This window comes from Eptesicus fuscus, chromosome 10 (genome assembly GCF_027574615.1).
Source record: "Eptesicus fuscus isolate TK198812 chromosome 10, DD_ASM_mEF_20220401, whole genome shotgun sequence".
In the NCBI taxonomy this organism is placed as follows: Eukaryota; Metazoa; Chordata; class Mammalia; order Chiroptera; family Vespertilionidae; genus Eptesicus; species Eptesicus fuscus.
The window spans coordinates 66,456,204-66,469,769 of record NC_072482.1 but is presented as its reverse complement, the minus strand read 5'-3'; the positions used below and the strand labels follow the sequence as shown (position 1 = coordinate 66,469,769).

The window sequence follows — 13,566 nt, the reverse complement described above, 5'->3', positions numbered from 1 at the left end:
AATATAAAGGTTTTTAAGAATAGCTGATATTTTTGTTTTTATAATCATCTTCACTTGAAAATTAAGATACGCTTAAAATAAGGTGTTATTGGCAAAACATGTAGTCTTAGAAATTATATGGTAGTTCTTGTTACATACCAAGGTTTTGATTTTTAAATTAGGGATTTTTTTTTTTATAGTACTTTCTGTTCATGTGTTTCTTTCAGCAAATGCTATCTAGAACTTGGACGCTTTTCCTGGTGAAGTTGTCTGTTGAAGAGTGATTAATCCTACCCTTTCTTGAAAGTACATAATCTTTTCTTGTAATAGCAGTACCTCTGCTTTTTCATGGCAGTACCCTGCCAAAGGTGACTGTAAATCTAGTGGCATCAGCTATTACAGTACTTCTGCTAAATTGCTTTCCTTTTGTATATTTTTCCTTTTTGTCTTTTGAAAAGGAGAAAAAGTGTTGGAACAGATTTTTTTCATTTACTCAGTCTTTAAACTCTTATTTTTTATAAAGTGTTGTATTTTTCTTTTAAAATTCACTTTATTATTCTTGAGGAAAGAGCTTAGCCATTAGCATCTGAGAGTGGACGCTGGGGTAAAAGATTGTTTTTACTTGACATGTGAGAATGTATGTTCCTTCTTGTATCTTTAACCCAGACCACTGTTGTTTATTACTGTATTTCATAGTAGATTGAGCAAGTGGTTTATTTAAAAGTATATTTATATATCAAAAGCCATTCTAAAGAATTGCCAGCAATAAATATAATTCATTTTGATCCCTTTAATCCTAACTCCAAAATTGTAAATAATAAGGTTTTTCAACTATTCTTAATTTATTCATAAATAATTAAAAAATCTTATTCAAAATAATAGTGGAAGAGGTAACTAGAGGCCTATTTCAACCCCGTTAATATTATAATGATGTATCAGTCTATATGCTGCAGTTACTTTTTTGTTTCCATATTCATTTCATATGCAAAGAGAGCAGTTGATTGACATAATTTTAGATACCATTGGGCATTTACTATTGAATGTTAAAATTGTGTTGCATTAAGGAAGTTTTAAATGTTGACCTATGCATCTTTCATGGTTAATTTTAGCATTTTGCTAAATTTTTACTGCAGAAATAGTGCATGTTATAGTTTTGCTTAAATAGCAGACTGGTAGAATGTTAAAATTGTGAGTCAGCAATAAAAATTAAGTATGTCCACAGCTAGATTCATTTCTTAATATATTAATTTTTAATGGACTTTATTTTTTAGACAGTTTTGGGTTCACAGCACAGTTGAGCAGAAGCTGCAGAGATTTCCCATATATCCTTATTCCCACTTGTTATAGTCTCTCCCATTATTATCATTCCCCACCAGAACAGTGCATTTGTTACAACTGATGAAACTACATTGGCAAGTCATACCCATTCAAAGCTCATCATTTACGTTAGGGTTCACTCTTGGTATACATTCTGTGGGTTTTGAAAAATGTATAATAGGTATCCACCATTGTAGTATCATACAGTATAGTTTCATTGCCTTAAAAAACCTCTACTGTTCCACCTATTCATTCTTCCTTAACTCGTAGTAACCACTGATTGTTTTACTGTCTTCATAATTTTGTCTTTTTTACAAAGTCATATAGTTGAAATCATAATAGTGTTTAGCCTTTTCAAATTGACTTCTTTGACATAGTAATATGCACTTAAAAACCTTTGGGTTTTTTCATGACTGATAGCTCATTTCTTTCTAGTGCTAAAAAAATATTCAATTGTTTGAATGTACCACAATTTATTTGTCCATTCACTTGCTGAAGGACATGTGGGTTGTTTCCAAGTGTTCACATTTATGAAAAATGCAACTATAAACATCTATGTGAAGGTTTTTGTGTGGATATAAGTCTTCAACTCCTTTAGGTAAATTTCAAGTAATGTTATTACCAGATCAGATAGTAAAAGTATGTTTAGTTTTATAAAAAACTGCCAAATTGTCTTCTAAAGTAGCCATACCATTTTGCATTCCATGAGCAAGGAACAAGAGTTCCTATTGCTCTACATCATCAGCAGCATTTGGTGGTGTTAGTTCTGGATTTTGACTATTCTAATAGGTTTGTAGCAGTATCTCCTTGTTTTAATTTGCATTTTCTCAATGACATATGATGTAGAACATCTTCTCATATGCTTATTTGCCATTTGTATATCATCTTCGGTGAGTTGTCTGTTAAGGTCTGTGGCCCATTTTTTAATTTTTGGTTTGTTTTCTCATTGTTGAGTTTTAAGAGTTCTTTGTATATTTTGGATGACAGTCCTTTATTAGTTGTGTCTTTTGCAAGTATTTTTCAAAGTCTATGGTCTTTTCATTCTCTTGGTACTGTGTTTTGCAGGACATAAGTTTTAAATATTAATGAAGTCCAGCTTATCAATGAATTTTTTTCATGGATGGTACCTTTGGTGTAGTATCTAAAAGGTCAACAAGGTCGTTTAGGTTTTCTCCCATGTTATCTAGTAGGAGTTTTAAAGTCTTGTTTGACATTTAGGTCTAAGATCCTATTTTGAGATAATTTTTTGAAGAGTGTAAGGTCTGTGTCCAGATTCATTTTTGGTGGTAAACTATGAGTGGAGGGTCAGTGTTCTATTGCCTATTACTAGGTTTTATTCTTGTAGTGAGCCTGTGAATTTCACAACTGTTTCTCAGTCCTTTCCTATCCCTCCCTCCAGGTGAGTTAGGATGGCTAGAGTAGGTTGGAATTGGATATTTCCTTTCCACCAGGTTAGTTACTTGCTGATAAATCCCTAGCAATTTAGACTGTGGTTAGTTTCTCCTGAGGGCAGATCTTGTTAATAACAGAATGCTCTTGTATTTAAAAATGTTTGTTTTATTCCTCCCCATGCTGGAAGGAGGAGGGGATTTTTCTCAGATAACACCTGGTGGAGCTCATGCTGTAAAACTCAGTAAAGTGTGGGTCCCGCTGGAGTTTCTGACTTTCAGATTTCTCTTCTTTAAACCTCCAGCAATTCATTAATTTACAGTTTAGATTTTCCTACCCATGCATTGATTCCTGTAGCAGTATCTGCTGGTTGGTTTATTTGGGTAAGCTATGAGTATTTGTATTGGCCTGTCTGTCGTTGCAATGTGGGGGGGGGGGGGGGTGGGCAATGATTTGCTTTGTGACCTCACTATGGATTTAAAAAGAGTTGCTGATTTTTAGTTTGTCCAGCTTTTTACTTATTGTTAGGATAGCATGACAACTTCCAAATTTCTAGACCAGAAACTAGAAGTCTAATTAATTTTTATGGCTGAAAAAATCTTCAAAATGAGATTAAAAGTTGATGATTGTCAAATAGGGGAAACTATAGAATAGGGGTGCTCAACTATAAAAGTATAAATAATTGTTAAAGGGTTTGTATTGCAAATACATTCATAAGTTATAAAGTACAAAATGAAATACTCTTCACTATGTGAAATTTTGGTAATGACTTAAGATCTTGTTTTGAGCACATTTCTATCAAGTTAATTAGAAGCTAGTTCAGATAGAAGCAGCAAATTATTAGAAGTTTGGAAAACAAGACCTATGATATTAAAGAGATTCATGATGGTTCTATTTAAGAAAGATAGTCTGAGAAATTATTAAATGAAATATATATATATATATATATATATATATATATATATATATGTAAATACATTTTATGGAAGGTAATGCTTAATTATTCTTATGCCTATAAGGTTTTCCAGTTTTTTCTCAGCCATGGCTATACATTAGAATAATTCATGGAGCTGAAAAACAAAACAAAACATACAAATAATGCCCAAACTTATACTTGGATTTCTTCTCTAGATATTCTGATTCAGAGAGTCTGGCATGGGGCTTGACAAATCTGTAATTTCTTTTTATATTAAATCTTTATGGATGCTAATAATGTAGAACCAGAATTGAGAAATATTGGGTAATATTCAACAGGCAGGGTAGCACTATTCTTAGTGTGGCAGATGGTAGATAATAAGCATGTTCAATACAATTTGTGCAGAGAGGGTGCCATTTTAAAGTAAATCATAACATCTTGAGAGGTGGTACAAGCTGACACTTTGCTCTGCCATTACCTTTAGAGACAGGGCTGTGAAACTGATGTTTGAAATACAGTATATGAAGATGGAAAGAAAGAGAAGTTCCAAGTTTGAGTTATGGTGTTTTCCTTTCATAGCAGTGTATCTATCACTGGATATGAGAACGGGCAATAAAAAAAATGACCATGTTGAAGTCTAATTAAGAGGTTGAAAAATCTAGTTTTAAACTTGTAGGTGATCCTCACAACTGACCAGGTGAAAGAAGCAGGTGAGGCATTTCACAGATGAGAAAACTATAGCACAATGCATTGTCTTAGTTATCACAGATCATTTTCCATATTTCCATTTTTTTTTCCTGGTAATCTGCTACTTTAGCTATTTTTTTTTTAACAGGCTGTATTATCTTGTGTAGGATAAATAAGTTGGTTTGAGACTAAAGCCTATCCTCTTTTTATTTTAAGAGTGCTTTCATCAGTATTTCTTTTTATTTCCGTTAACTTTTTTTATGTAAGTATAGTTGGTAAATAATATTATATTAGTTTTAGGTATATAATGTAGTGGTTCACATTTTTATACCTTACAATGTGACCACTCCACTAATTTGAAAAGATAATGCACCCCTATGTTCATTGCAGCTTTATTTATAACTAGAGGCCTGGTGAGGGAAATTCATGTATGGGGGTGGGGGGGTGTCCCTCAGCCCAGCCTGCACCCTCTCCAATCTGGGATCCCTTGAGGGATGTCCGACTGCCTGTCCACTGGGATAGGGCCTAAACGGACAGTCGGACATCCCTCTCACAATCAGGACTGCTGGCTCCCAACCGCTCACCTGCCTGCCTGCCTGATTGCCCCTAACCGCTTCTGCCTGCCAGCCTGATCACCCCCTAACCACTCCCCTGCCAGCCGGATTGCCCCTAACTGCCCTCCCCAGTAGGCCTGGTCGCCCCCAACTGCCCTCCCCTGCTGTCCCAGTCACCCCTAACTTCCCTCCCTTGCCAGCCTGGTCCCCCCCCCAACTGCCCTCCCCTGCAGGGCTGGTCCCCCCCATCTGCCCTCCCCTGCAGGCCTTGTCCCTCCCAACTGCCCTCCCTTGCTGGCCCGGTCACCCCTAACTGCCCTCCCTTGACAGCCTGGTTGCCCCTAACTGCCCTCCCTTGCTGGCCTGATTCCCCCCCACAACTGCCCTCCCCTGCAGGCCTGGTCCCCCCCAACTGCCCTCCCCTGCAGGCCATCTTGTGTCCACATGGGGGCTGCCATCTTTGACCACATGGGGGCGGCCATCTTGTGTTGGAGTGACGGTCAATTTACATATTACTCTCTTATTAGATAGGATAGCCAAAATAGGGCAGCAACCTAGGTGTCCATTAATAGATGAGTGGATAAGTTTCCACTGTGACATATCAGTATTCTTTGACCGCATCGTGGTAGTATTTAGATTTTAACTTTGATATTGAAAAATAATTACATTATGGCTAAATCTCCTGAAGACTTAAGCCATTCTATATGTATAAAAGCCTAAGCGACCATTATGACAGAACGACCAGAATGACTGGTCTCTATGATGCACACTGACCACCAGGGGGCAGATGCTCAACGCAGGAGCTGGCCCCAGCCCGTAGGCACCGATCGCTGATGGGGCCTACTGGCCAGTCTCCTGGTTCCTCCCCCCAGCCAGCAGGCCCTGGTTGGTCGGCCACCCGCCTGTCACGGTGGCAGTTGGCCCCTCCCCTGTGGTGGCAGCCCCTCCCCCTGGCCAGCAGGTCCTGATCAGGGGTCGGGCCCCGGGCTGGGACGGGGAACTGGGGGTGGGTGGTGGCGGATGCAGGTGGTGAGGGAAGGAGGAGGCAGGGAGTTGGGGAACCTGATCGGCCCTGATCTCTGGCCAGGCCTAGGGACCCCACCCATGCACAAATTTCATGCATTGGGCCTCTAGTTAAAAATAAAAGTCATTGATGGACCTTTTATTCAGAGTCATAAGCCACTTCAGAGTACCAACACCTTGAAGGTTTACTAGAATACTTCGATGTGAATTACCCTGTTTGCTGAAAGTATAAGAATGTTCTAAAAGAAATGATAACAGAAGTTTTTAGGGTGTTTGATGGATTAAGATTATGCTCTTGAGTTTACTATTTTTCTTTTTTACTGAATCAGAAAGGACCAATTAATAGTCTTTCTTGGCTATAAGCGTGTTCAAAGAAAGTTACTTTCACAGAATAGTATGTGATTAAATGCTTAATACTATTGTGTAATTTATCAGTCAGTTATCTATATTCTCATCTTTAAACTTTGCAGTATATAAATGTATTTGCAGAAACTGCACAGGACATCAAGTTCTTCAGGTGTTTTCCATTTTATATGTACTCCAATCTTCCATTTCTAGGTTGGAAAATGGAAGAATATGTCACTTCTCTAAAGGTTGGAATAATGTTAATACTTTGCCTTTTTACTTGTGACAGGAACTGAACAGATTCTCTGAGAAAATATATAATCTTTTAAAAATTTAATAATTCACTAAGTATCTACCAGCCTTCATATTATCCTTCATAAAAGTACAGATTGTCAAAATATGTGTATAATACACAATGGTAGTGCAACAGTTAAAACTTGCCTAGGAGTTATACTTTCAGAACTTACACTGCGGGGGTCCCATTGCCTTCTTTTACTATTTTTTTAATTCTACCTTGCTGACAATACAATAGAAATCCAGCAGGATAATAAGTAATAAGAGGAACTATTGCTGTGATTGTAATACCAACCTAACAAATGATTGGAAGGTAAAGTGACAGGCTAGAAAGCTAGATTCATGGAATTGTAAGATATGTAATGCACACCAGAGACAATGTAGTCCAGTGTCCTGATAGAGGCAGAACTAGAGCATCTTTCTACTACGCTGTACATGTTACTGGCTTTCTGGGAATTGAGCTAATTATTCCTAAGAAGATATGACTGGACATGTTTGGATTTTAAGCCATGCGGTAAGGAGTGAGCAGGTGGGTGGTTAGGAGCAAGGAGTTCCGAATTGCGAGAGAGATGTCCAACTGCCAGTTTAGGCCCGATTGAGGGGTCCCTGGCCTGGCTGAGGGACCCCTTCCCCCTGCACAAATTCATGCATCAGGCTTCTAGTATGCATATAAGTTCTTTGGTTAATCTCTTCCCACTCCTTCTCTCCACTTACCTATGAGTTTTGTCAGTCAATCTGTTCCATGTTTCTATGCCTCTGATTCTATTTTATGCATCAGTTTATTTTGTTTATTAGATTCCTTGTTCATTTATTTTGATTTTTAGATTTAATTCTTGATAGATACGGATTTATTGCCATTTTTGTGTTCATATTTTTTATCTTTTTTTCTCCTTCTCCTGCACCTATTTATCTGTCCTGCATACCTTCTTCTGATTATTCTTGATTGCTAGTTTCATTATCTCATTTTTCCCCCTTAAATATTTCTTTTCTCTGTGTTGCTTACTTAGAGGATCCTGTCTAAATTCAAAGACTTGAATTCAGAGACTTCACTCCTAGCCTGTTTTATCCTTGCCTTCTGCAGCTCCTCTTCAGAAGTTACGATGGTGATTGTCTGGACAAAAACCATGAGTGTTAGTTGTGTAGGAAATATCTGGCATATGTTGTGGGTCAGATAAACTAAAATTACTCTAGAGACAAAATTGGTTAGTAGGATTAGGTAGATACCATAGCTCTTGTAGGTTAGTAGTAGAAAAATTCAGAGTAAAGATAACTAAGATAGAAAGATTGCACCATTTTTGAAATAATGCATTATTGGAGTTCAGAATTAGAAAGTAAGATACATTGACAGCAAGAAATATTCAGTGTACCCTTAAAATTTTGGCTTTGCCTTGTAATTGATTCATGCATATATAAAAGAACAGACATCAGAATAATAAATGAATATTTCTCCATTTAGCAAATACCTTTGCATAATTGCTCAATGTGTAATCTTCTTTCCCTTTGGATTTTCTTTATTTTAATTTCTGATCATTTGTATTCTCATTTAATTGTGAACATGGCCACAATAAATGGGAATCACTTACCAAGCAAAGTTTTATTAATTTTTGATCACCCTATATAATAAAAGCCTAATATGCAAATTGACTGAATGGCGGAATGACCGGTCGCTATGATGTGTACTGACCACCAGGGGGCAGATGCTCAACACAGGAGCTGCCCCCAGCCCGCAGGCCCCAGGCCAGCCATGGTGGGTGCCAGCAGGGGCCCCCCGGTTTCCCCGCTGGTTGCCCCACAGATCAGGCTTGATCGCCAGCCAGGCCTAGGGACCCTACATGTGCACGAATTTTGTGCACTGAGCCTCTAGTTTTCTAATAAAACTGTTAACTCTCAGTAAAGACAGTATCAGGAAGAATCATATATGCAAGAGGCAATAATCATAGGTATGAAAGGATATGAAAATTTGCATCTATGATATACTATTTTGTAATCTAATATGGTCAGAGTTGTTATTTTTTTACATTATGATATATCCATTGTATGGTAATGTTAGTTTTTGTTAAAGTAATGAATTTGGACAACTGTAAACCTACAGTTGCCCTACCCTGTATGGGTAATAACTACCTTTCAGAGTTACTCTCAGGAGTAAGTACAATTATGTATTTAAGACAGTGCATATTACTTAGTAGATATTCAGTAAGTAGTTCTTATATGAAGAAAATATGTCATCTTAGTAGAAATAAAATGACTATATTAATATTAATGTCATAAAAAAGTACAGTTTTGTCTGGAATAATGCCATACATAGAGTAAGAATAAAACTTTTATTGACCGTCAATGTAACTGAATTTCTGCACTTTACAGACACTTTTCATTCTCTTTGAATAAAATGTTGATTGATGCCCATAACATACTGGAGTTTTAAGAATGGTAGGCTATTTCCCAGGAGTCCCAAATTAGTACAGTTGTTTGCTTATTCTTTATTTACCAATAATAGTTTTGTGTATTTCCAAATCTGTTTGTGTTTAGTATATTTGATATAATCAAGTAATTCACTTTAATAGTATATAAGTTGATGAAATATGAAAGTAAAATGAGAGTTTCCATATATAAAAATCTCCAATGAATACTTTGGAAAAAACTTCATGAAAGTCACTTAAAATTTCCTGTCTGATGCTATGTGGATAAAGTAACAGTAGATGGTTGGAAAAGAAATAATAAGACTACATGAATGCTCTACTTAGATTGCATTGCCAATATCTTTAAAGTTCCATTTAAAAAATTAAATACAAATCTTCTACCAGGTTATTTATAGTTATGTTTTTTATTCAAGAAAACTAGTTCTGGCCCGGCCTGCATGGCTCAGTGGTTGAGCTTTGACCTATGAACCAAGAGGTCATGATTCAATTCCCAGTCAGGGCACATGCCCAGGTTGCAGGCTTGATCCCCAGTGTAGGGCGTACAGGAGGCAGCTGATGGATGATTCTCTCTTATCATTGATGTTTCTCTCTCTCTCTCTCTTGCTCTCTCTCTCATTCTCTCTCCCCCTTCCTCTCTGAAATCAATACAAAATATATTAAAAACACACACACATAAAAACCCAGTTCTGAACTCTAGTTTATTAACTAAAACACATTTAAAGAAAATGTCTTTAGCTAATATAAGATTAGCAAAGTTACGTTTTATGTAAAAATAATATGTTAGGTAAGTAGAATTTTTATGATTCTCCACAGTGGCTCACATTTTTTATGAACTTAGTTATCAGTCCCGATCTCGTCGTATAAGAGGAGCTTTACACCTATTCATATAAAATGGGTATTAAAGAGTGTGGTAATTGGTACCAGAAAGAATAATTTATCGGGGAAGATTTGAATTAGACTCACTTTGCTGACCAAAAGGGCAAGGTCTTTGCTGTCATCTGAGAAAAGAAATGATGAACAGAAATGAAGACATTTCTTTCCTTGGCCTACTAGATACCACCGAGGGCCAAAGTAACAATTTGAAGACTAGTTTTCTGTAGTCGCGTTTGGGTAATTGGTATAGCAAAAATACTACTGTTGATGATGACAATAATAATTTCAAGGTGTTAAAGAGTAGGGTACTATTGGCTAAACAGGCTCAATTAGTCTATTTATAAAATAATAAAAGAGTTAATTATTAGTAATAAAATGCAAAAAAGTCCATGGAATGTAAATATTACCTAGAAATATTTCTAGAAGTCAAAAGAAAAAAATGGATAGAAAATGAAAATTGTTGCAATTATTTCTAATTAAGAAGAACCCTAGGACATGGGTCAATGGAATGTATAAATAGTCTATACACCTGAATGTGAATTTGTATAAAGAATGCTGTAATTTTATTAAATCCTATCAAATTTGATTTTTAGATTTGACTTTTTTATGTCCTATTAATATTTAGTAGTGAAAAGTAGATTAGTATAGCAGCATATTAAAATGTCTAGCTTCTTATTTCAAGGTTATGAAGGTTAAAAGCATAAAACAATGTCTGGCACGTAGTACATTCTATAAGTATTTGGGATTTTTGTTTTGTTTGTTCTTTACACAGCATACCTTATTAATGAAGAGTGTAGACTGGAGCCAGAGTGCTTATTTAGATTCTACCTCTGCTACTTTCTAGTTGTGTGACTTGGGGCAAATTACTTAATTTCTCTGTGCTTCAGTTTCTTATCTGTTTATATGGGGTGAGACTGTATATAAACTATATAACTTGTTTAATATAAAGCCTTACACAAAAATGCTGTATGTTTACAGTTATTATATGCAAAGTCATAGCAGTTTGCATTTTAATCTATCTTCAAGCCTGATGTAAAAATTGATACATTTATTAATGATATAATGTCATGCCACAATTACCAACATAGTTATGTGGCTCTTCATTATATTTTTAGTGTAAACTTTTAAAATGACATTACAGGAATGAAAAATGCCTGTAAAAAGATTATTTACGAGCAGTATTCCAAAATTAATTTGTTTGCTTTTCAGATTTGTTTGCTAACTTAGGCAAAATTGGAAGCTCTACCTTTATTCCTCTTTTTAAGTGAAAGAAAAAACTTGGGCCAGGTGGAAAGTATATATTGTCTTGGTTCTGTATATTGCTGGGTTTTGTTTTTTTTAGTACTGTTATTTCTTTTAGACCTATAATTATTGAGCATTCTGATTTTCAGCAGAAACTACCTGATTAGGTTGATGTATAGTAAACCTAATGCTAAATCTCGACCTCAGTATCTAGCGTGTATTGAATATCAGGTCATTGGAATATTTATGAGTCTGTTATATAATTTACCAGTTTCTATGAAAAGCCCACACATAGCATAAACTCCTTAATGGAATTAATGACAGCTTTGGTCGTCCAGGAGTAGAATGTTATTGCCAGCATGACAGTGGAGCTGCAGTCATCCAGCTCCAGTTCCTGATTAATGAGGTTAGTGAATTGCTTTAATATCTCCTACTTACATACGAAATAGGGCCACATCTCGTCTTTCAGATTTCTTCATTTATATTGACATATGTGAACAAAAACCAATTTCTTATAAGTTAGAGATAATAGTAATTCACTCTGAGACAGGAGTGGGGAACCTTTTTTCTGCCAAGGTCCATTTGGATATTTATAACATCATTCACATGCCATAAAAAATTATCAACTTAAAAATTAGCCTGTTATATTTGGTCAAACATTTAATTAACTCACCCTAATGCTTTGGTAGGGCCAGACCAAATGATTTCGTGGGCCTTATACGTTCCCCACTCCTGTGTTAAGGCATCTTTGTGGATAGTTACATAAATAATGTAAGATGTTTCTCAAAACAGTGTTACAAATAGAATGGTATAAAGTAAATCTTTTCAGTACAGGGTGCTGCATTTAAATTTTATTTTAGTGATATTGAAAGTTATAGAACATAAAAATCTATATTGAAATATTTTTTAAAGATGGAGCTTATTATAAATAACAAAATGTACTTCTTGAACGAGTTGTTTTGAAATACAACCAGGAAACCAAAATACATTAGAAACTGGTTATTGTCCAAAGTTCTTGTTGTGTCACTTATTGGTTGAAGTAATTGGTGATGCCTTTCTCTTTGATAGACTTTGAAGTTTAGAAGGAGCTAGAGAAACCAAACCCCATTTTATCAGCAGAGTAAACAATGTGTTTGCAGGTTTTAATGTATGCAGTCTCTGAGAATAGTTGTTTTCTGGAAGTAGGGACAGGCAGAAAAAGCTGGTCATAAGAGGAAGAAAGAGACATTACTCCAGAAGGCTCTGCTATCCTTAGATAGAAGGATAATTTGTGAACATTATTTTTGCCCCTAAATTCTTAAATGTGTATGAGAGACAAAAATTACTCAGTACCTCTGGCTTTTGATAAATGTTTTTGTTCATATCAGAGGATTTAAAAAGGCATCATGGATGCGGAGATCTAAAGATGACAATAGAAAACAGCAAAATTATGATCCAAATAATATGTAATTGTGTAGATTTTTCAGGGTCAAGGAAGCATGTTTTTGCTTGTTTGTTTTAAACTTCAGGGTTCTACATAGATCTGCATTATAAATTGTTTAAAATAATCATAATATAGAAAGTTGCCAAACCCATATATGAGGACTCAGATTACTTTTTCTTTTTAGAAAAATTTTTATCTGTAATATTAAAACCATAATATGCTAATTAGACCAGACGTCCTTCCAGACAACCTTCCAGAGGAAGCCGGGGCTGCAAGGGAAGCCCAGGTCCTGGGTGCCAGAGGGAAGCTGGTGCCGGCAGCCGGGGGAAGGAAGGCCTACTCTAACTCAGATTTCGTGCATCAGGCCTCTAGTTTTGAAATAATTCGACTGGTTTTGATTCAAAATAGAGAGGCCCGGTGCACAAAATTTGTGCACTATGGGGAGGGTTGGGTTCCCTCAACCCAGCCTGCTGCCTCTCACAGTCTGGGCATCCTACTGATGGCTTAGGCCTGCCTGCTCAGTGGATGTCCTACAGACTGCTTAGGCCCGCTCCCCTGCGATAGGCGACCGGGCTGATCAGGGGAAGGCGCCACCCCCATCACCCCACTGCTGCTGCCACTGCCGGCTGCCGCAGCCGCCAAGGTGTTTTCATCAACACGGACTCCAGTCCCTTCACCATGAAAAAATGACAGCTTTCTTTAGGCATTTTCAAGATGTCTCTTTCATAGGATCTGACATTTCTTTTTTTTATCCTCACCTGAGGATATTTTTCCATTGATTTTTAGAGAACGTGGAAGAGAGAGGGAAAGACAGAGAGAAAAATCAATGTGAGAGGGACACTTCACTTGGTTGCCTCCTGCATGAGCCCTGACCTGGACCCCGGCCAGGGAGGAGCCTGCAACCTAGGTACATGCCCTTGACCAGAATCAAACCCGGACTCCGGTCATCAGGCCGAGGTTCTGTCCACTGAGCCAAACTGGCTAGGGCAGGATATGACATTTCTTAGCCCCATCCAGCAGCGGACCTTTGTTTTTTCCTCCAGGTGTGAGGTGGAAAAACCCTAGATCACCTTCTTGGATTCTTATTACCCAAGTTACCAAGAACAC

The 13,566-nt window shown here is 36.8% G+C and overlaps 1 protein-coding gene across 14 annotated transcripts in view; it reads left to right on the top strand.

The window, feature by feature from the left end:
• STXBP5 (syntaxin binding protein 5) overlaps positions 1-13,566 on the top strand; it is a 151,039-nt gene that overhangs the window by 12,583 nt on the left and 124,890 nt on the right. For all 14 annotated transcript variants that reach the window (XM_054722513.1, XM_054722520.1, XM_054722511.1 and 11 more), the window contains exon 3: positions 11,361-11,442. In XM_054722513.1, coding sequence (XP_054578488.1) covers positions 11,361-11,442 — 82 coding nt within the window. The remainder of the gene's footprint in view (positions 1-11,360; positions 11,443-13,566) is intronic.